The 24,569-nt window shown below is 37.7% G+C and overlaps 1 protein-coding gene across 3 annotated transcripts in view; it reads left to right on the top strand.

Annotated features, from left to right (window-relative positions):
• AKAP6 (A-kinase anchoring protein 6) overlaps positions 1-24,496 on the top strand; it is a 532,325-nt gene extending 507,829 nt beyond the window's left edge. For all 3 annotated transcript variants that reach the window (XM_037834775.1, XM_037834777.1, XM_037834776.1), the window contains 2 exons: positions 12,400-15,812; positions 20,934-24,496. In XM_037834775.1, the coding sequence (XP_037690703.1) occupies positions 12,400-15,771 (3,372 nt within the window). In that variant the 3' untranslated portion in view covers positions 15,772-15,812; positions 20,934-24,496. The remainder of the gene's footprint in view (positions 1-12,399; positions 15,813-20,933) is intronic.
• The last annotated feature ends 73 nt before the right edge of the window (positions 24,497-24,569 follow it).

Consider the following 24,569-nt stretch of genomic DNA (forward strand, 5'->3'; position numbering starts at 1 on the left):
TTCAAATACACTGATTGAGTGCTAGTTACTATGAATAAAAACATGGTGACACAAGTGAGCAGGGACTATTCATGAGGCAGTTACTATAGTAAGGGTCAGTTTTGGGGGGCATTAAGAATTAAATTTTAATCATTTTAGGTGACCAGATTATAGAATATCTTAAAAGTCAATCAGAGTAACTTAGAACGGAACGTAGAGAGCCACTGAAAACATATATATATATATATAAATGAGAGGAGTAATACAACGAAAGGATTTATTTTAGGAAGCTTGGTATGAAAATGGTATTTAGAATTATCCTGAACATACTGTTATCTCTTCTGTTTTAAAAATAGTCTAGTGATAGATTTTTCACAAACTTTGTTGGGAGTCCATGGAAATGTTTTGTTGCCTTTTTAATACCACCTTCTTTTTGTGTGCCTTACCTAACTTTTTGTTGCTTCAATTTAACCCCAGTTTTGAGTTTGGTCTCATGCAAGTAGAGAACTTTTGCCATTTTTCTAGTCATGGTAACTTCTTAAATGCTGTAGCAATATAAGTCCTTTTCCTCACCTGGTTCAATAACCCCAAGTCTCTTAACCTTTTTCAAATATCTTGTTTTGTAAGTTTTAAAGACCATTATTTAACATTGAACTTTAGTGATAGCTATCTTACTAGATTTTCCCACATGGTCCTAATTTTTCCCTTTGTTTTTATACTTACATAGAGTCAGCATAATTATAATTACTTGTCAAAATTAAAGCATAAGAAGCTTGCAAGGTGATCCCATTTCAAGAGGAGTTTTTGCATGTGAAGAAAAGTCAACTTTGTCCAATGCAGGATAAAGAATTAGTAATTTGGTGTGTACTGGAATATCTTACATTTTCTTTATATCCTACCCTATCACCATCATCATTTGTTAACTGTTATTTCTTAGCTCTTCAAACACCTCTTGAATTTACAGGAATAAATATCCAGAGAGATATCCTTTCCTCCCTAGGACACCTATACATCTAGCTGAGGACAGGAAGGGTAAACCAGTTTGCAACAATCTGCTCTTGCAAGGCATGAGTTACATGTTAGCTGAAGACTCCAGCAAATCCTTTCCACTGGACAGTGTTTCCAAAGGAGCTTTAATGGATCTCTTACTGTCTACTTAACCTCCCATACCAAGGATCTAATTCACAGACCTCAGATGCTCAATTAAAGGGCATAGTGCTCAGCTGAAATTATCAAATGTAGAGGAAAGGCTAGATAGGAATTCATACTGTCTTTGTATGCTAAAGGCTGTTCCCATAAGATCACTAACCCACCTCATCCAAATTGTTGTACATTAAAATTGGTTTAACTCACAACTCAAGAGCACAGAGTATTAGGAGATCCAAAATAACCCATGCCTTTTTACTCCTTTGTTTTTTATCTTTTTTTACAGTCTGAAAGATCCCACTTTTTTTCAAAAAGCAATTCCTCCCTTTTTTCTTCTTTCAGAGTGGCACTCTTAAAACAGTAGCAGTGGTGAAATAAACAACGATGTGTTGGATTTTGTTTCTCTTTATCTATATGACATTTGTGTCATCACCGTAGGTCTAATCCATATTCAGGTCTTCATGTTTGGTGTGCAGTAATATGTAAATTATCTCGCCAGCTGCGTGGAGCAGTGTTTGTTTATTCTATTTCTTTTGGCACTGCACAGAACTGAATTTCTGCCAAAATGGAGCTGCTTCAGGGAGCACTAATGCACCAGGAGGAAGTTTTGAAAGGAAATGCACATCATAAGTCTTCACTCTGTGAAGCAGCAAAATCAAAACAAACTTTCTGTTTACTAAAATATCAGTATTATGAATGTAAAATAATGTGTTTGTTAAAATATAATGAGTATGCCGCCCATCTCCAGGATGCTCAGTGTACGTGGGCTTTGGAAATGAGGATACAATGCTGAGAAAGCTGAAGCATTTTTATTCTTGGAAAGAAACTAGGTGAAATGAAACAGACAGAGACAAAATCTAGATGTTTAAGGGGTAGAGAAATATTTTAACATGGCATATTAATCTCTGGAAACACATGGCATTTACATGCATTTAAATGTGGACAGCTGTGGCGTTTAAGTGTTAAAAAATTTCATTAATGATGCATAGAGCTATCTACTTCTGTTGGCAGGCCTTTCAGTCTTCAATCTGACACTTCCTTTTTTATCCAGCAAGCTAATTTCCCCTCTTTTGTGAGGAGTAACTGTTTTCACACTACTGCTTACCCAGCAAGCCTCCTTATTGTTTCATGGTTAATTATCTTCTCCAGCTTCACCTTCCCCAGCAAAGGGAGCAGAAATGTTCCTCCCCAGCACTAATGAAAGCTGGGTTTTATGGGTACACTGTGTAAATAAATGCAAGGTCTGATCAGGCAACATAATAAATGAGTTCCTAAAGTTTATGGAGTCACAGCTCATCTAGTAGCTTAACTAAATAATGAAGGAAATGATTAATTTGGTGTGTGTGTGTGTGTAATTTTGGAGAGACAAATAATGAGAAAAGAGAAAGTCTGTGCCAGCTTAGTATGGAACCTACCTACAGGTGACATAAGAGATCTCTGTTTATCCAAGTGCTCCGTAATGGCAGCAACGACATTTTCCAGGAGAATGTCTTGCACAGAGTAGGCTACTGAAAAGTATTGTTGATTTGGTAGGAGGTAGAGGTCACTTGGCATTCAATTTCTCTTATTATTTTCTATTTCTTAAGAGAAAAAAAAGCAACCATGCTTTATGTAGTGCTAAGTATGCTCCACTCTGCAGGCATAGCAGAGATATCAGTCACAAACTGAACCATTGTCAAGTGCCTGGTGTAGTAAATTCAGCACATTTGGCCCAGAAATTCAGCTCCACTGTCCTGGTCAGTGTCTTGCCTTTTGGGGCTATAAACTCAGGATATTCTTTTACTTGCCAGCCCAGGGGCCTATAGCCAAAGAGTTTTGGGCTTGGAGTAATTTTTAGTTATTTTTTGCATGGAAAAAGAATTTAGGACATTAAAGTGACCCTTAGCCCTTAATGGTGCTTTTTTAATTTTGCTTTTTTAAATTTACAAAATAAATTCACATTTTTATATCATTTTTCTCTAGAATATAATTTACATATTGATTTGGGACCCTTTGATTTGGGTTCCAATTTGAATGAAGTTCCTGATATTTAAAACTCTTGAAAGTCTCAATGAGAGCACAAGACCAGAGCTTCTATTCCAAACAAGATTGAATTTTTAAATCTAATCGGATATAAGGATCCTTAATATTTTTCACTAGAGACCTCAAAAAGAAAATCCCCCAGGGATTCTGCATTTTTAACACATCTAAGGACTCTAGAATAGGAATACGAAGAATAAAATCTCTTGGAATCTTAACTTCAAAGACCTTTATTATCTGGTAGGAGAATTGATCCTGAAATTTCAAGCAACTGTTCAAGCATCAGGTGTAACTTGTAAACTCTTGACTCGTTTTTATGGAGAGAATAGTGACAACTCAAGGGAAGTGTTCTAGAACTTCTGAGACTTTTTAGTCTTCTCTAAATCCAAAATCAGCTATCTTATAGGGAAACCTGTCAAAGCAAAGATGTAAACCCAAATGAAATAAAATCAGATGTAGAAATAAGAGTTAAGTCATCTTAAGGAAAAATCATGGCTGACCTGCCTAAAACTCAGCCTGAATGTTGGGTCAATTGGATGATAAACATGAGAAAAGCAAAATGGATTTGGTTGGCTGGCATGCCTAAGATGGAAAAAATACTGAAATTATGTGTGCCAATTTTGGACATTCTTAATTTTTTTATTCAAATTAGCCAACATTTTATTTATTTTTCTTTCTGAATGGTGAATTGTATAGTCTTGGAATTTAAAACAAACAAACTACACCCCTGTTAATCTGAGAGGAGCAAACAATTAATAACAATAATGACATGACATTGGCTCCTGTTGTATACTGCTGTTGAAAATGAATAGACATAGAATTCTCTGAACTAATATGTACTTTGTAAAGGGCACGAATCCTGAACATGTGTGAACTCTGTTATCTGATGTTTGGCTTTTCAGGTAGATACGTTGGCAGAGCTCTCCTTTACATTAGGGCTGCCCTAGGATCTTGCAAAACTCTTAGGTTCTTAAAATTTGGTCTGAAAGTTGGGAACCCACATCTATCTCACAGAAAAGTCCAGGTGATAGACAACTTCATTGGCTGACGTGATCTCCTACTTACTATCAATCTGCTTTGTAGGCTTTTTAAAATTATAGACTTTTATTAATGTAAAGCTATTATCATAAAGGATGGAGAAGGGTGTAATTTTCACAACTAAGGCAAAAATGAAGCACAAATTACACCCAGGGGCACAAAACACAAATGCAATGTCAACTTCTGGTAGTCAAAAGGCAAATACCAAACAGCTAGAACAGTGGCAGAGAAATGGGGCCAGAAGTTATCATTAGGGGCAAAAAAATCATTTATGCAACTTGGCATGTGGGTCTCTCATTGTCATCCACCATTTTGTTGCAGTTGGGCTTTTTACAACTTCTTTGAAAGTTGTTTTTCTTTTGAACTTCCTTTTATTTGTTTCGATTCTACATAATACTGGAGAGTTCAGACAGAAATTCCCTTTCTTTGAAAACCTCTTCCTAATATTTTTAAAATTCATTTTTAAACCATCCTACATTTAAGTACTTTCTCAAAAGTCTAGGAAAAACTTCCTGGAAAACACAGAATAGTGGGTGAAAAAATAAAAAATAAACTAATTTTCCTATTCAGTTTGCTCTTAGTATAATACAAATGCTAATATGTCCACATAAAAAACAGCAGTCAAGATAAAATAATTTGTTTGCCAATGTAAGTAGATTATTTTTCTAGTTTCATCGAGTTAAACATTCTGACTTGGTTGGGAAATTAACTTTTTCCTCAGTGTATGCTTAACAAATATGAATAGTGACTTAACTTGTTTAAGAGAAACAAAGCCTGATGCAGGGCATTCACCTGTTGCCACCTAGTTTTAATTCTACCAACATAAAGTTACTACACCTGAGAATTATTTAGAAATTATGGCAATATCTAAGTCTCTGCTCCCAATTTCAGCTGCTGGAACCGGGATTCCTTCCTGCTGCCCTCTGACATGTCCTGTACTCATGTCCTCACCCACCAGCCTCTAGGACCTGCCCTCCCTTAGGTTACAGATGAGTTTGTTCTTGCTAATTCAGTGGCTTTCCCATCATTTCCCATCATTCATCTCTTCTCTGCTCATTTAATACTCTTAATCCTTTACTACATTAAAAAGTCTGTCTTCTCTCAGCTCCCAGGATAAATGCCTGTCCTACTTGGATTTTCCTGCTGTGTTTCCTTTGCTCATCCCTCCTTTGTCAGTACCTACAAGGCTTTTTCCTATCTGCCTTTGCTTTTTTGTTTTTTTCCCTCTTCCTACAAATCCTTCCCTTGTGAAAGAAGGGAGCCTACTCTGTCCTCTGTGTTCATGCAAAAGAAAGTTTTATTCTACTCATTTCTACCGGTTTTTATAGCATACAAGGTAGTCTCCTACGTGACTCTTTTCAGGTATTTCAGGGAGGGTACATTTTTTCTAAAGCCGTAAGGTGTGATTGCATGTCTTTGATCTCAAGGGACAATTTATTTGGGGCTAGATGGGAAAACAGCAGGAGCAGGAGACAGGAGCATGGAAGGAGCCCAACAGGAGCCCAGCGACTATTTCCTTATCTAAATGGCTGCCTGCCTTCAGGCATGCAAAGCTTTTGGCCTTCCCCCAGCCTGGTGCCCACCTTCAGGCTTCCGAGGCTAGGAAGTGACCCGGCTGTATAGCCTATCAAGCCAGGGAACCTTCTGTGACTCCACATTCCCTCACCCTCCTTTTCCTAAATCCCTTTATCCTCAACTTAGCCTTTCTACCCTTCAGAGTAAGAGACAATCTTACTAAAGGCATGAAGGCATGGCAGATGATTCATGGGAGTCAGTAGGGTGAGAAGAGGACAAACAGAGAACTGTGGGGCACACAGACATTTAAGAGTCTGTCAGTGGAAGTGGATTTTATGAGGCATCTAAACATCAAGGTAGTCAAGGAAAGAAAATTTCAAGAAGGATGGAGGCGAATGCTACAAAGAAACCAAGAAAAATAAGGTTAAAGAAGATCTGATTGGATTGGACCATCAGAAGGTCGCCACTGATCCTGCCCAAGGGTTCAGCAAAGAGGGCTTTATTTATCATACTCCTTCCCACTTTCTCAAAAGTCCACTGCACTGAAATCAGTGAAGTTAGACTGACCAAAGTAGTACTATACACAGGGCAGATTTTTCTTCAGCATTTCTAAGAATGATGAACATGCATGTTGACCAAAGAAGTCCATAATAAAAATTATCTTTATTGTACAGAGAGACAAATGATTTCAGAAATACTTTCTGTTTTAATAAGCAAGATCCTCAACAGAATGATGAAGTCCTGTATGACTGATGGTGTTCTAGGTTCCAAAATTCAACAAGACTGAGGACTGCTATTAACTTTTATAGTCGAGAGGTGGTACCAACTTGACAGAAATTCTCCACGTGGTTTTGCTATGGCAGAGTTTAACCTTAGGACCCTTCCCCAGATCCCTTCCACAGTTAGCTTATGAGACCATGGGCCAGTGTTTCTTCCTCCAATTCATTGAGTAAATATGTTTTGAGAACTATTCTGTGCCAGGCACTGTTTTAGGTGCTGGGTCTCTATTGGTGAACAGGACAGACAAAATTCCTGCCCTCATGGAATTTATATCTGGAAGGAAAACCCTGTTCCCCCATATTGAACCCTCTTTTGTCCCTGGTTCCTGTTGAGAACAAAGGCAATTTTTACTATTATAAAACTCATTTTAAAACAACATCTAACGGATTTTTCATTTTCTGCTATTTCAGGAATATCTGGGCAATCAAGACCAGGAACTGTGTCCATGTCAGGAGTCTTTTTAGTGAGATTTGTGAGATGACTTTGACTTTTACTTGTCTGTTTTGAGTTTCTGATCAGCTTCGTTATTGAAAAAGAGCATTCGCTTAGAACAGTTTTTGATCATTAGTGTGAGATAGACTTTCAAAGCATTTTCTGAACTGAGACAAGTTACTTTAACATTATTGTCAATCTGATAGATAGTGAGCAGGATTTGATTGCTCTAATGTGTCAGTTGTGATAGAATTTCACAGACAATGGACCTGCCTTAAAAAAAAAAGATTATTTTCAGGAAATAGAAAGTCCTTTAGCTATGGGCTATGCTGAGGAATAGGCAGGTGTCTTTTCTCATTTGGTTATTTCTGAGAGGATAAACCCACCTGGGACATACAAAGAGAAACCATCACCCCATTTATAGCACAGTGGGAGTAAGGGGCCTAATCAATGATTATTTCTTTGAATCTTGTGCATGCGATTGTACTACAAAAGAGTAGTTAACCAATCTTAATACAAACACAGTTATGATTATTTAACATTTAGTCATATGATCCTCCTCTCACCTAAGCACAGGGGTTATATATACTGGTAATAGCTGCCCCTTGGACTCTCCTACGTTTTCTCATTTAAAGTTCACAACAGCCTTTAAGGAAGGCACAATAGACTATAATCCCAGATATATAAAATGATGGAAATGAAGCATATAGAAGTTAAATAACATTACAAGATCATACCATTAGTATGTGGGAGGGGAGATCCAGGATTCAAACTCAGATCTGTTTGATTTACTGTGCCAAATTCCAAAATGACAGATAAGGAGTAAACATTTTTTTCTATTTCTTTTTATCTATTTATTTTTTCTTACTAACTCTGAATCCATTTTTTGTTCACAAACTCCAAGTTCTCATTAAAGCTGTCTTTCTATTTTCTGAAGATTAGCTGTTTGTTGTTTTCATTTTTATGAAATTTCTACCCAAGTCTAAGATAGGAAAATACGTAATACGATGCTTAGACTCTTTGCTTTTAGGTTTGGGTTAGGGTTTCCAGGAAAATTATTGCATCCAAAAAGAAGAGTGAGTATATGCTGGTTGGAGTTTCCTCCTCTTTAAATTGATCTCCCCACCCTGATCTTTCTATTATTTTGTCCCTCTTCTCAGTTACCCCTTCAAACTTCCAGGCATTCTGCTTTTCCCCCTAAGATAAATATGTGTATCTTTATTGACTTATAGTTAATGCTGTTTATGGTTTTTTTTCATTTTTATTTATTTGTATGTTTTTGTTGTATTCTACTTTTAAACAGATAAAGCTCTCCTCCTAGGTCTCTTCATGTGGGGCTGATCAATAAAATCCTGCAGGGCTCAAGAATAAGCCAAGGGAAGGCCTCCTAATGGTTTCACCCATTCTGAATACCAAAAATTTGCTGGGAACATTCAGTTTATCCTACTCTTTTTAAGATTATTTAGGAAAAGTCTTTTGAAAGATGCAACTTTTTAAAGGGAATTAAAGAAATCCAGAGGCAGCTATGTCAGATCTTTATTGGGTTGTTGTTTTATAAAATGTCAGTTTCTTTCATCTCCACTCATTAGCTGACAGTGTTTCTTATCTTATAAACATCTACCATTTAACCTAAAACTGAAGAAAATCCTGGGAATATAATCTTGGGAGACCCAACTCAAAATCATACAAGTTCAGGAGGAAGTTAATTCAGATAAGCATTGCTTGCTGCAACTTGAATCTTGGTTCTTTCATCATCATCATCATCATCATCATCATCATCATCATCATCATCATCACTTTTCCAACCACTTTTAATTAGTTATTCTGTATATATTGTGCTAATATAAACAACCAGCTTCCAAAAATAAAAACTAAATTAAAACTAGCACCAATTAATAGTATTTGTTTCTTAAGCCCATTGGTAAGGTGTATATATATATATATATATATATAGCTCATATAGTGCCCTTGGTTTAGACCAAAACTCTGTACCCATGAAGCTAGTTTATGAATAAAAGGTGCTTACACGAATTAATTTAACGCAGAGTTATCTCTGGAACTGTAGACTCTTGATTCAAACCTCATTTTCTACTTGCCATCCTTCTGGTTTCAGTCAAACATTCTTAGATTTTGTCTAAATCCATTTAGATTTATCATTTTCTCAAATATAGGAAAATTTGTGCCATTTTTTACAAGTGACACAATTCCTCTAGGAAAAAAAAAAGAAAGAAGGAAAGGAGGGACAGAGGGAGAGAATGAGGGAAGGAGGGAAAAATATACAACCATCTTCAGGATTACAATAGATATTCAAAAGTCCAAAGATTAGCAAGAAATTTCTCAGTTTAGAATGGCATCATCTTGAATTCTTTACCCATCACCAGTAAAACAAGCTCCCTTACACAACTGAATAATTATGATTAAAAAAGAATAATACACAGAAGGACTTTTCATCCAAAAACCTGTGATGAATGATCCCTTCATTATTAATTACGTTGAGGATGATTGGTTATAGGGCCATTATCAAAGAGGGCATCTGACCAAATAATTTTTCTTTCAGTTTCATCACTGTACACATATCTTTTTTAAGTCAACTTTTTTGTTATATAAATATTCTAATGTCATCCTCTTGGAAATTTTTCGCACATTCTTTCCCTAGGGGTATGTTTTATGGTTGAGGTCAAGTCTTGAGAAAATGGAGAGTTTATTGAAATTATTTACAGAAGTTAACCCATAAGAACAAGGGAGGGGAGGGAGCACATAGTGAGTAGCACTTCTTAATATTTAAAATTTAAAGTCTAAAATGAATGATTTCCTAATGGATCCTGTCAGATTTTCCCTGGAATTGACACACAAATTTTTTTTAATCACAATAAATTTAAGAGGTTTAGAGGAGGAAAGAGTTAAGAAAGGAAAAGGTGTTACATCCAAAAGTTTGATCTTTTCCTAGGGAAATTTTCCATTCCGACTACTTGATTGAGCAAGGGATTTGTTCTTTCAGATGCCACTATAAGATTTTGTACTTTCTTAGGCTTGAATTTACAAAGCCATAAAGACAGCTTTTGGTCCAGGGAGGCACGCGGAAACCTGTGGTGGAAGACAAGCCCAAGTTGCAGGTATTACTTGGGCAAACCTTGTTGTACACATCCACATGGTATAATTCCTGCATCTCAATGTGAGCCCCCAGGTTTGGGACCCGCTTGGAAAATCTGTGTTGCTAAATGTTAAAGTCAACCAGAGCATTACAAAGAGAGCTCCTTTGAAAGACTAGCTCGATTATTTATTAGCACTCTCAGAGTACAGTGTCAGCCAAGACAGCATTTGAAATTAATATACTATTTGATTAGACTGATTGATTGTTCCTACAGCTGAGGATTTTAACATTCATTAGCCATACTAACTGGTCATTAGTACTTCCTTTATCAGCAAGCAAAGAATAAACAGAAATTCTAATAAAAATTCATCACAGTAGATGTTCTCCATACCTAAGCAAGTAAGTATGATGACTGCCAGTATACTAGATTAACTGCTGTAATATTGGCAGCAGGAACAAATTCTGTTACAAAATTTAAAAATATCCCTTAATTAATGTTTACTTTGTAACTGGACTCTTTTAAACTTAAGTAGGCTATACAGATAATCTCTTACAAATCCAGTGTAATAAAATGCTAATGGGTATTTTATGCTTAATGTGTCTGTGTGGTATCCTTTAACTATTCGTTTCAGGAAGGATTGAGGGCTTCTGAGGAAAGTTCCGCTAATGTGTTTCAGGTGAAGCATTTTTCCCCATCATCAAGGAATTTAAAAGCATCATGGCCTAATTTTCAACCAGACTATTGAAATAATTCTCACTTGTGATTCAGATATGCTGGCCTGTAAAACTTTGTGACAACTATCTCCACCTACCATGTCATTAATTCTGTGTGGTCTTAAGAACAAATTGGAAGGAATGACCAGAAGGAGAGAATGAGGTTGGGGAAGAGAATCCTTCATGAATTGACTCAAGGCCCATCTAGAGCAATTCCACATGCATTAAGAATTATAGCTATGTTATACTGACTGTCTCCTCAGCACTTATAAACATTGAATCATTTAATATTCAGAATGGTCCTGAAAGAAGTGCTATGCCCATTTAACAGGTGATCAAACTGGCTCTCAGAAAGGTTAAGCAGCTTGCTCAAGGTCATGTAACTGGTAAGCAGCAATGTCAGCACTTCAACCCATCTGATGGGTCCCAGGGCCACGTTCATCCCCCAACCACCCTGCACAAGCAAGAGCTGAAATGCAAAGTTCTTTGATGTTTCTGTCTGTGGGTAGGCTTGGCAGGGCATGCAGTGTATCTATCACCTCTCTTGGCTCTAGCTGGACGGCAAGTGTGGATGGTGAAGTAATTTAGACAGGGTCTAGGAGCTCATCCAGCTACTCTGTCTCAGAATGTGCCAAGTTCTACATAACCAGGGTTAAAACCAGGAAGTCCAAGGAAAGGTCCCAACTGGCCAGGCAGAGAACAATATACAGGAATCTAGTATGTTGTAGCCAAATAAGTCAGGAAAGTCAAGAGTATCGGGGTGACTTTATTCTCTAAGGTCAGGAAAGTCTTCAGATAGTTAACTGTTCTGGGGCTGGAGATGGGGTGGTGGGGGCAATTTCCTGCCTGTAAGAAATAGGCACAGGACTGACAATAGTCAAACAGGTTAACAAGGATCCAAGTGGAATCTGTGTCACAGAGAGAGGCTGGAGAAGAGAGAGAATGAGAAAATTGTGATTAAGGGACTGCCCTGGAGCACAGAGGCCTGCGACTCAAGGTCTGGGAAGGTAATTAACACAGGGTGAGGAAATCAGACAAGGGTGCTCATTTCGGTTATGATCAGGAGCATAGCCCAAGTTCTGAAGAGGGAGAGCCCTGCAAGGGGAAGGCAGAGGAAAGGGTGGACATCCAAGAGTCTCTGGCCCCTGAATGGCTCCACATGGTGGCTACAGCTCTATTCTAGAGCACCAGGCAAAAGATGCTTCATGTGGAGAACCCAGGAATAGAAGTGAGAGGGGGTTTGCCATGTATGGCTACAGATAGTATTCTAATATAGAATCTGGAACTAAAACAGAATCAGAGTGAAGGTACCTTAAGAGATGTCACAGGCTATACTCTTCTTACCTTCATTTACATGACAGTTTTATCTTTACTCAATCCAAGATTAAAAATGTAGAGGAATCAATAAGAGATGGTTAATTCTAGCAGTTACAATTCAACTGCAATAATCTTAATTTTTAATCTATGTTATTGCCTTCAGTGACAAATTACTCTTGATAGAAAGGCTTATTTTGATGGCTTTTGGGTGCTATTCCAGAGAAGATGAGAGCTGATAATTATGCTATCTTTTAAATCTATATTTGGGGGCAAATTTCTTTTCTGTCTCTTCCAACATATTTTAAATGGATCCAATTTTCATGCCTATGTTCCCTAATTCTTCTTCTCTTTTTCCTTCTTCTATGCAGGAGACTTTGAATGTGATTGATCCTGGCTTGATGGACCTAAGCGGGATGAGTGAGGATGCCCTGGAATGGGATGAAACTGACATAAGTAACAAATTAATTAGTTTGAATGAAGAACCAAATGACCTTGATGAAGATCACCAACCTGTCATGCCTTCCTTGAAGCCTGATGATACAGGTAGTGAGGACCCTGGTTATGAAGAGGAGGCAGGTGATCATGGAGGATCTCAGTATACCTCTAGTGTTACTGCCCCCTCCAGTCCACACATTTACCAAGTTTATAGCCTCCACAATGTGGAACTCTATGAGGACAACCACATGCCATTTCTGAGAAATAATCCAAAATACCCGAGCCTGACACAGCCTAGTGTTTTAACTAAGAGTCTAAGTAAAGACTCTTCCTTTTCATCTACCAAATCTTTGCCAGATCTTCTAGGGGGGACCAATCTGGCAAAGTCCTGCCCATGCCATGGAGGAGACATGAGTCAGAATTCAGGCAGTGAGAGTGGAATTGTCAGTGAAGGAGACACTGAAACCACTACCAACTCTGAAATGTGCTTACTCAATGCAGTGGATGGGTCCCCAAGTAACCCTGAAACCGAACATCTGGACCCACAAATGGGAGATGCCGTTAACGTGTTAAAGCAAAAATTTAAAGATGAGGAGGAGCACATTAAACTTCTAAATAGCTCTCAGTCATCCATTTCACCAGTGGGTTGTGTAAACGGAAAAGTTGGAGATTTAAACAGTGTTACCAAACATACCCCTGATTGTTTGGGAGAAGAATTACAAGGAAAACATGATGTGTTTACATTTTATGATTACTCGTACCTCCAAGGCTCAAAACTCAAATTACCAATGATAATGAAACAGTCACAAAGTGAAAAAGCACATGTGGAAGATCCCCTGCTTCATGCTTTTTATTTTGATAAAAAATCCTGCAAATCTAAACATCAGGCTACAGAGTTACAACCAGATGCACCTCCCCATGAAAGGATTTTGGCAAGTACATCCCATGAAATGGATCACAATTCATATAAAAGTGGTGATATAGAGAAGACATTCACTGGCATGCAGAATGCCAAACAGCTCTCCCTTTTATCTCATAGCTCATCTATTGAATCTGTTTCTCCAGGGGGTGATTTATTTGGATTGGGCATCTTTAAAAATGGCAGTGACAGCCTCCAGCGAAGCACTTCTTTAGAAAGTTGGTTGACATCCTATAAAAGCAATGAAGATCTTTTTAGCTGTCACAGCTCTGGGGACATAAGTGTGAGCAGTGGCTCAGTTGGTGAACTGAGTAAAAGGACATTAGATCTCCTGAACCGTTTGGAGAATATCCAGAGCCCCTCAGAGCAAAAGATAAAGCGAAGTGTTTCCGATATCACTCTCCAAAGCAGTTCCCAAAAGATGTCCCTTACTGGTCAGCTCTCACTGGACAGAGCATCTTCAATCAATGAAGACTCGGCAGCATCTCTTACAGAACTCAGCAGCAGTGATGAGCTCTCTCTTTGCTCAGAAGACATTGTCTTACACAAGAACAAGATCCCGGAATCGAATGCATCATTCAGAAAGCGCCTGACTCGTTCGGTGGCTGATGAAAGTGATGTCAATGTCAGCATGATTGTTAATGTCTCTTGTACCTCTGCTTGCACTGATGATGAAGATGACAGTGACCTCCTCTCCAGCTCCACACTCACCTTGACGGAAGAGGAGCTGTGCATCAAAGATGAGGATGATGACTCCAGTATTGCAACAGATGATGAAATTTATGAAGAAAGCAACTTGATGTCAGGGCTGGACTATATAAAGAATGAACTGCAGACCTGGATTAGGCCAAAGTTATCCTTGACAAGAGATAAGAAAAGGTGCAACCTCAGTGATGAAATAAAAGGCAGTAAAGATGTAAGCAGTGGTGAGATGACCAATCCCTCTGAAGCCCTGAACATTGAGGCCCTTCTAAATGGCTCCATAAAATGTCTCTCTGAAAATAATGGAAATGGTAAAAATTCATCCCATACCCATGAGTTAGGGACAAAGGGTGAAAATAAGAGAAATATTTTCAAAGTTAATAAAGATCCATGTATGGCTGACATGGAGAATGGCAATATTGAAAGTACTCTAGAAAGGCAGAAGGACAAACTGGATGTGATTTCAAAGGTCTCAGAAAATCTTGGTCCGGTTGGGAAAAATATTTCAGAGACTGAGCATTGTAAGTGTAAAGCATTCATAGAAAGCACAGATGATTCAAATATTGCCGGAAAGGAATTTGTTCCACAAAGAGTTAGGTATTTTCCAAAGAAATGTCAGAATCACCACCATTTTGAAAATCAAAGTGTTGATTCTACTCCCACTGAAAAGTCTTGCCCAGAACTCCCTTCAGAAACCAGAGTTATCAATAGGAAAGACTCTGATATACTGAAGTCATCTAATGACACACCGAGTATGGCTGGAAAATCTGTTGGTTACAGCCTAGCATTTGAAGAAAATGAAGCAGAGGAAAATGCTGCTATCAGCGACCGCATTTCCTGTTGCAACTGTGAGCCAGATGTTTTCCATCAAAAAGATGCTGAAGATTGCTCTGTACACAACTTTGTTAAGGAAATCATTGATATGGCTTCAACTGCCCTAAAAAGTAAATCTCAACCTGAAAATGAGGTGGCTACTTCTTCATTAACTCAAATCAAGGAGAAGGTGTTGGAACATTCTCACCGGCCCATCCAACTGAGAAAAGGGGACTTTTATTCCTACTTATCCCTCTCATCTCATGACAGTGACTGTGGGGAGGTCACCAGTTACATAGAAGAGAAGAGCAACACCCCATTGCCACTGGACACGACTGACTCTGGCTTAGATGACAGAGAAGACATTGAATGCTTCTTTGAGGCCTGTGTTGATGATGACCCTGATGGAGAGGAGCCCTGTTTCTCTAGTACTCCTCCAAGTGAACCTGCAATTCCCAATGAAGCTGCTATGCCACTCCAAGCAACGAGCTCTGCTAGGTTCAGTGGTATTTCACTCTTAGCTATTGATGCAGGTATGGTGGCTTTTCCAAGTCCTCCACTGCAGAAAGTATATGATGCTGGAAAGGAAGTGCATGGTTTACCCCAAACTTCCAATGGCTGCTTAGAAAGCTCAGAATTAACTACTCCTTCAAGGCCAAGCAGTGAAAAGGAGAGTTCAGAGAATCCAAGTGAATCTGGAATGCCGGAAGAATGTAATGCTGCTTCAGCCAAATCTATAGTTCCAGGCCTTTCCTCAAAGTCAAAGCAGCCAAAACAAAAGGCAGCATTGCCTCTCAACCCCAAAACTTTAGCTTGTGAAGAAAATCTTCTAAACCTTCACAAAGAACAACACAGAAATATGCATAGGTAGAATGTAACCCTTCCCAAGCATGAAAATCATCTTATTGAAAGGTATGTATAATCTTCAGGTTTTTAACAACCCACAGTGAAATATAACAGTGCAATTTCTGGGACCACCACTTATCCACATTTCATACCAGTTATTGGCATGTCATATGTATGTGTGTGTACATATATACATATAAAAACTATACAGAAACATACAAAATATGAGTTTGAGTAAACAAAACCATAAGAGGAGGAAAGTCTAGGCAGAATGCAGAATGACTGTTCATGGCAGATACTTATCCGAATGAGACAATTTAGGTGGAAGAAATACTCCCCCAAATAAAACCAACTATGAAGAAAAAGGAAAAAAAAACAGTCAAAATTGATATTATCTTTATTACATCATTTTGACAAGAAGAATACAAAGTTTGAGGGAGTATCTGAACAATTCAGGGCCTCAGATTCTTCCATTAAGGGGAAAAAATGGTTATCCAAATTGCAATTATATCCTGTGATCAAAACACATGCATAAGAGCAATGCTTCATACTTCAGTTTTCTGTGCAAGGAGCTGTTCGCTGCCTTTAGTGCCTGGAGATGAACAATGATTAGGTTAAAGCCTGCATCTCCTGATTTGGGCCTTTCTTTTATGCTTCTGTCTAATGTAACTATCATCACATTTGCTTCCCCTGAGGAAGGCTGTGCTGTCACAGTTCTTAATCATGGCCAAGTCTGAGGATTTAAACAAGAGAGGATAGTGGATGTTAAAGAAGAGGCTCTTATTTATCCACACACAGATTGAGAACAGGCAGGGAAAGCAAATGCAGAGAGAATACATGACAAGTTAATGGCGTTTTGATAAAAACCGAATTTTTGAGTTTTGCCTGAAGGTGACAGGCTGATTTCCATCAATTTTTTTTTAAAGAAAATCATTCCACTCTTCATATTTAATAAGACAACTATTGATTGGTAATTCTGAGATGATGATGTATCTGCAAAAGTGACACAAAGATTCTGTTATTTCCCATTTCAAAGCCCCAGTGATGAATATGCTTTCTCAATCAAGTTTAAAGAAGAAAATTTGAGCTTTCAAATGTGAGAGTCGTGTTGCACCCAAGTATGAGATGCCGAATGCCATCTCCACCCCCCGCCCCAGAAGCTTAATGCAGTAACCTAAACTCGTGCTATAGGAAATGAATTACAGAAGCAATCTACCCTAATTTGTTAACTTATTCAAATAACAGTTATTATACTTAACTATGCTAAAGATTATCTTTTTTGTGGCAGATTGTTTATTTTTTGATGAGCCTAATTACTGATTTTCTAAAAGTAATTTACATTTATTACAAATACATCTTTTAAAATGTGACAGATAAATGTTGTTCCCATAATGTATTATGAAAAAAGTTACTATTTAAAAACACATTATTTAATTTGAAAGATGAATGGCAAACATCATTATTTTTTTTTCCTGCAACACCTGTGCCCTAAGCTCATTAAAATGTGTGATTCTGTGTAGAGCTGCTAGAAATGGGGAGTGAGGGGGGAATCTATACCATATCTATACCCTAAAAATAAACCCAGTATGCAAAATCGAAGAAAAGCATCCTACTTACTAATGTAGCTCAACTAATTTTATACGTTTCAGACTCCATTTACAATTGGCTGCAAGTGAGAACAAAACTAGGAGAGAGAAATGTATTTGCTGTGAAATGTGTCCACCCTATAATCACATTCTCCATCAGCATGCAGTAAAACTGACCATTAAGGGAGAGTAACTACAATTCCATAAGCTGCTTCAAAACAAGTTCTGTTAGAACCAATTGTGCTGCTTCCTCTGCCAACCTCCACAGAAAGGCTGGTAGAGCCTGGCTGATTATGTTTTCTGATTTTGAAAGGGGATAAAGGCTTGAAAGAAACACCACTCTGAGGATGACATCATGTGACTGTGACCCGCAAGTCACCAGTCATGCTGAGAGCTGGAGCTCGAGAAGCTCTGGCACTGGAGACTCTGAGGAGTCCGCCCTGGGATGCACACCTCCCTTTTTGTTACTCCGGGAATTTTCTTCTCTCCCTTATACAGACATAGAATTGAAATGATACGTAAATGAAATCAGCTCCATCTTCAGGCTTGGGGAGGTGAATGTGCTGATGGACCTGGGTAGCCCTCACATTTCACAAGCAGGAGCAATATAGAAAACTAGCAATCGGCCTGCCTGCCGGTCAGCATTCTTTTGTGGAGCCCTCGCAAAACCTGGCCCAATCCTGGGCAAAGGGAGAGGCAGCCAGGTTTTACCTCTGCAGAACTGGGATCCCCCCCAAGTGACTTGCTATCAGCCTAGGGCCATTTTCAAAAGCCTTGTTTCCTGATTTTATTCTGCTTTTCAGTATCATGTAGACAGAACATCTGGATGCTTGGATTTTCCACTAGTCATTAGCATTAGGAACCTGGAGTATAAATATTACTATTACTTAAAGTACTACCAGCCAAGACAAGTTATTTACTCTCAAGATGCTAACATGCTTTCAGGGTTAAATGTAAGGAACACATAGTAAAAGTATTTGGTAAATATAAAGTTCATGTCAGTAGGCTTAATTGTTGCCCTCCCTCACTCCCTCATCCTTACAAGATTCTACATAGCAAAAGAAAAAACTCTGCTTTCTTTAAACAATTTGAAAGACCATCAGTTGGGGTGCTCTTTTTATTAGGTTAATAATATGTAACAAAACACAGTTTTCTTTTTTTTTCCCAGAGATAAGTTCTCCAGTGATGAAATTATCATAATGCCATCATGAGGAGATATACCTTAGAATATCAGATACATTCTGCAAGAGTAACAAAGAGTAATAAAAGTTTTTTAAGTTGGAAAGATTTTTAATTTACTTTTTTTCTAATTAAAAACCTACTGAAACTGTTTGAGAAATTTTAAGATGATCTAACACAGTATGCATTTGCACTGCTTTCCAGGCACACTGCTGTGCTTTTTACTGTTCTCATTTATGTGTCATGTTTATAAAAATAGAGAGGTCAGTTGCAGCAAATCACTTCAAAGGAAAGGTAACTGGGTAGATCCAGATATTTCTGCCTAATTTGGAGGAAGCACATAACGTGTTTCTGGAGTGCCTCCTAGGACCTGCCTAAGAGCTGTACTTTGCACTAATCTTTTTGCTGTATTCTGACGGTTATTTCTTTGTAATCCTCACCATAAGCCTCTGATCTTTGATGAATGGTTTAACCCTAAACCTTAGGCTAGATAAATCCTATGGTATAAAAATTTAACTCAACACATGCAGACACTGTGTATTTTTTTTTTTTTTTTTTCTTTTGGCTTGCTTTGGTGGTTTGGGGTTTTGTTTTACTGGGTTTTTGTTTGTTTGTGGTTTGGGGTTTTGGTTGTTTTTTGTTTTTTTGTTTTGTTTTGTTTTGTTGTTGTTGTTGAGGAGGAGGTGGATTCATATATTTCCTTTATAATTTTTTAGCTCCATTGCCTTTCCTACTTTATTGGTTTGTAAATGTGATGGTTGGTGGTCTGTGGATTTTAGATTTTAGGTAATTACTTTTATTAACGTGTGCTCAAGTAGACACACATAGTAAAAAGTGCTGCTGCTGTTTTTACCCAACTGAAAAGGCTTAAGAGCAAGCATTCTTCATGTATACACCACAGATTCTCATTCTAACAATTGGATTGGCACTGCATGTTTGATATCGCCTAAAGCTGGCCAAACAGGTTTAAGATACTACCTTAAGTGTATCTTACCAAATTTTCCTTTAATAAATCAAGATTTTTCTGGATATGAATTCTCCTTTATCCAGTGCTTCTATATAACTATCCCCGTAATGCTAAATAGCAAAGATTTTACTGGGCATCAACAAAGTGCAAGCATGCGTGCATGCAGACCCCCTCCACCCCACCCTCCCACCCCAGATCTGTGCCTCTACAATCTGGGCTGCCTGTTTCCAAGTGGACCAAATTGAAAGAATTGATTATCCAGAGAGAATTTAAATGCTGGAATTTGGTAAGACCAGATTTTCCTCACCTAAGGATTCCCTAATCAGTGGCCAGATTTCAAATGAGTCATATCCTCAGCATTTGGACAATACACCACACTCTCTCTTGAATTACTGCACTGTTTCACCATATCAAATTTTGTCCCATCTGTCCCTGCCTGTCTTCTGCTGTTCTTGATAACTTCCTTCCTCTCCCCAATTTCTTGCTGCTCCAACCAAATCATTTCTTGCTAGGTTTTCTGACTTTTAAATAAGTAGCAAGAAAAATGGCGGGGGGAAGGGGTGCGGAAGAAGCAAGATAAGAGGGGAAAAAAGAGAGCAAGATCGAGAGAATGAGAATATTTAGTTCCAGGAGGGCAACAGAACAACCTGACATCAGACTTCAGAACTCAGTTTAAACCCAGAGAAGCAAAAGTGAGCTTTGAGAATTGGTCAGAGGACATGAAGTAATTGCATCCTGCACTGCCTAACCTGGGATTTAGGTTTCCCTCATGTTCAACTGGTTGCTTTTAGCCACTTAAAAATAGGCAGAATAGATTGAGTAGGGAACACATTTTTATCTGAACCATCAGATGTACAAAAATAGTAGAATTATTCTCATTTCCATAATGGTCTCTGCATCTTAAATTAGTATTTGAGCTAGAAGACCCATATATCCCTTCATAGGCAAGGGGCTGGAACATTTGCAATTATCACAATGTTATGAATGTTTCACCACTATGTATTAGTGGAATTGTTCAATATCACACGTAAAGGGTTAAACTTGAGAGCACTGGTTCCCAGGCTGTGAAGTCATTCTTTATAGCTTGCTGCATCACTGGCAGCCTCACATTTTCATATTGATTTGAGGTTACCTTGAGGGTTCGAAAATGAATTCACAGAAGAGTGGGTAAGATCCAGAATAAAAAGGTCAAACAATGATTTTTCTTGATTTTTTTTGAAATAATGTCTTTTTTTTAAAAATCATTGTAGTTTTCACATCGTGTTGAAACACTTTTTGCAGAAATGTGGACCTTGCGCTATTAAAATGTCTACTTATATTTTATGTATCCCTTTATTCCAGAACATTAGCAGGTAGTTCCAAAATGGCAGTCATTGATCGTTCCTCAATGGACTTGGTTTTGAAAATGAAGCAGACATTTCTGACACCTTTTCTTGTCATTTTTTTTTCTTGTAGAAAAGCCTGGCTGCAACTCAGGGGTGGCGTCATACTTCTGCCCTGGGCTGGTCACTGGTTCCATCATGTCACTGCCGTTTGTTACATTGAGCTCTTCTGAATGCGGTTTGTCCACATGAGTCTTGTGGTCTGGATGTGTGCACTGGTTCTCTTTAGGCGATCGTCTTTGAAGTTCAGCAAAGCTGCTTGTTCTCCATGGATTCCTGCCCCAAGCTACCTCTACCAACCCTCTCTCTTCCCGAGACTTTTCTTTTTGCCTCTTCCCTTCCTGATCTGCTCTTTAAAGTTCTGCAGTTCACCAAATTTATGGGCCATTAAATTCCCCTGTCTGGAATGACCCCTGCCATACTTGACCAATCTCATGTTTCAATCTGAATTTTTTTTCAAGGTAGGATGCCTATGTTGATTGAAAGAGGTTTACCTAAAAAAGCCAAATTTAATTTGGTTGTAGCATAGAGAAGAAATACTGGTCCTTCTTTCAAAATTAAGCAACTTTTAGAAGCACCATTATATTTATTTCATTAAAAAATAATAATCTATGCAGCACTTCAAGAAACAACTATATAGTGTTGTATATTATAAACTGGTGACATTCTACTGTTGAATTATGTACAACATTTTTTGTTTTTTATGCTTCTTGAGGTGGTAATGAGAAAAAAGTTTTTTTAAAAAAAGTGTGCCTTGCTGTATTTCTTATACCATTTATTAAAAAGCTGCTTTCATGGTAAAAATATGTTGGCTTGAAAGGAGGAAATGGCAAGGTTAAGATGTGTGAATAATTTCTGTATATATGTATAACCAAGTACAAACATTGATGTATAATGACAGTATAAAATGCTTTCATGTTTGTGATGTCTAGTGATGTGGAAAATATAAGCCTTAAATCCATTAGATTGCATGGTAATTAAAATTGGCATAATAAACATAGTTTATTGGGGGAAAGTGAAATTACTAATTTCTTCTACCTGTGTTCTTTACCAAATTGTTGCATTTGGTTCTGGGAAAATATTAACATGTAGCAGCATCCAAAATGTCTATATTGCATAAGTGGCTTAAGATTACTTAAAGTAGAGACTGGATATGACATTTTTCAAAGTCTTTTTGTTCACTATGAAGAACTTGAAACAGCAAATGATTAAATCCCAGTTCCCCTAAACCAATAAAAATTTATACTGTATTTTTATTTCTTCTTATCATTAATAGTTTAATGTTGGATTTCAGGATACTCTATATGTTATATTTATTTTACCAAATTCTTTTGAATGAGTTTGATAGAGGGTAGGTAGGTGTAGAAAATTCGACTAATACTTAGATATAGATTGTAGATTTCAGGTGTATTTATTTTGTGTAAAAGAAATTAGCTAAGAAATATTCCATTTTGTCATTATTGACACTTGTTAAATCCAGTATTTAACCTATATCCTAATGCCTACTAAAGTGCCTGACACACAGTAGGTGTTTAGTAAATATTTGCTGACTTGAAATATTGAATTAGGTAACATGAATGAATGGCATCTGTCTCTTCATTTTGGGACACAGACACACAACTAGTAAAAAGGTATAATGCAATATAAAACCACACATGATATATAATCAATCTATATCAAAATTTTAAAAAAGAGGAAGGACTGTATAGATTCTTCTAGTCTCAGGAATGATAATCCCTCGCTTAAGAAATAGTTCATAAACACTTTGAATGTGCAAGGCAGTGTTGTAGATGGCAGGTATTCCATGGTGAACAAAGAGACAAAGGCCCAGTCCCCAGGGGAGGGACATCAGGGATGAAGTGAACATACAAGTGAGATGCAGTAGTTGTCCTGGAGGTGAGGAAGAGAAAAAACATGGTAAAAAGAGGTACAGAGAAGCAGCACTGAGGGACAAAGAGGAAGTGAAAGGGTTAGGAGAGAGCAGAAAGTTGGACAATAGGAAATTAGTGAAGCTTTATTGTAGAGGTAATAGGAAATAAGGTAATTTGGGAGGAACTGACAGGTGCTTTAAAAAGTTGAGCTGGAGCTTTTGTATGTTATATATGTTCAAAAAAGAACCTTTATAGAATCTTTGTTTTTACCTGGTGTAATTGTTAGAACTTTATTAGTACCACATCCAAGAACATTTAAAAAATACTTATCTATAATTGTACCACTTAATAGCTATTTATATTTTTATAAAATCCTTTTCCATACATACTTCTAGATGGAGGACTCATTTGAGGTTCTGGAATAGGTAGTGATTTGTTGAAAAGGAGTTTTAGGCAGATATCTAGTTGCAATGTTCAGAGGATTACAGGGAGAAGAGATTAGAGATAAAAGCCTAGTTAGGAGGCAGCTGTAGATCAATGAGCTAGGCTTGGTATGATAATGGTGTGCACATGTAGTGGCCTTGGATTTAGAGAGAGACCAAATCTTATAGAGTTTTGAAATACCTAAGAGCATTCTGGACCTCTCTTAGGATATGACATTGTTTTACATGCTGTCAACCTCAATTTTCCTAGGTAATGACTAAAGCGGAGTCTATAAAGTGGAGTCTATTAGTAAAACAATCAAAGAATAAACAGACAATGATGTTCTTTTTACCTGTTATACTATTGCTGAGGACCTTGGGATACCAAAAGTGTTTGTTAATTATTATTGCTTAGCCTTAATACCAACTTTGTAGAATGACTTTAGGTTTTTGAATAATACCTTTTCAGACTGGAAGGGATGGAATAGTTTCAATGTCTCACTCCACACAGGCTCTACTTCCTCAATCACCCTTGAAAATGGTCACATTGTGCCCAGACACTTCCAGTGGCAGTGACTCATTATCTATTAAGGCAAGCTGCTCCACAGTTGGGCAGGTCTCTTTATTAGAAGGTTCTTTCATAGGTTGCTAAAATCTGAATCCCTCTCCCCACTCTTTAACTTTTGCTCACTGGGCCTAGTACTGGCTTAAGGAGCAGCTTAAGTTCTATTTCTACTCCCTCTTTCACATGGCAACCCTGAGTATAAATGAGACCAGTTACTCATTCACTCCCAACCACTGTGATTTCTATTCTCCAGTATCCTCAGCTGCCCTGAATATGGCATGGTTTTCAGATCCATTTCAGCCTGACCGAATGTTAACCAATAGAAGTGTTTGAAATGGAGGAACTGTCTTCATCATCATACATGTGGAAAAAATATCAGAACATTTAAGTGCTAAGTTTCCTCTAAAAATATATTCAAGATATATGCTTATCCTATTATTGTAAGTTTCAATAAATAAATAAATAATCCACAACTTCCTTCAGTGGCCCGGTCCAGTGCCTGAGTCATCTTGAGTGTCTTCCTTACATCAAATCCAAACATAACTTGTTCCAATATAAACCATTTCCCATTTGTTTATGCTTTTAGTCAGCAGTTGTTCAACAAACATTCATTGAGTGACTACTTTGTGTGAGGCACTGTTTGGCTTCAGAAATACAAAGGCAACTAAAATGTGGTCTCTACCTCCAAAGGTTTTACAGGTTTTCTTGTGAAAATGCCTTCATGTGCTTAAATAGGGTGATCATGATTTTTCTCCAAATTAAATAATTATTCCATTAATTTTGTTTTCTATGTAAGTTTTCTACATTACCAAAAATCCAGTGAGCAAAACAGTATGCAAAGTGATCTGGAC

This window comes from Choloepus didactylus, chromosome 4 (genome assembly GCF_015220235.1).
Source record: "Choloepus didactylus isolate mChoDid1 chromosome 4, mChoDid1.pri, whole genome shotgun sequence".
Lineage (NCBI taxonomy): Eukaryota > Metazoa > Chordata > Mammalia > Pilosa > Megalonychidae > Choloepus > Choloepus didactylus.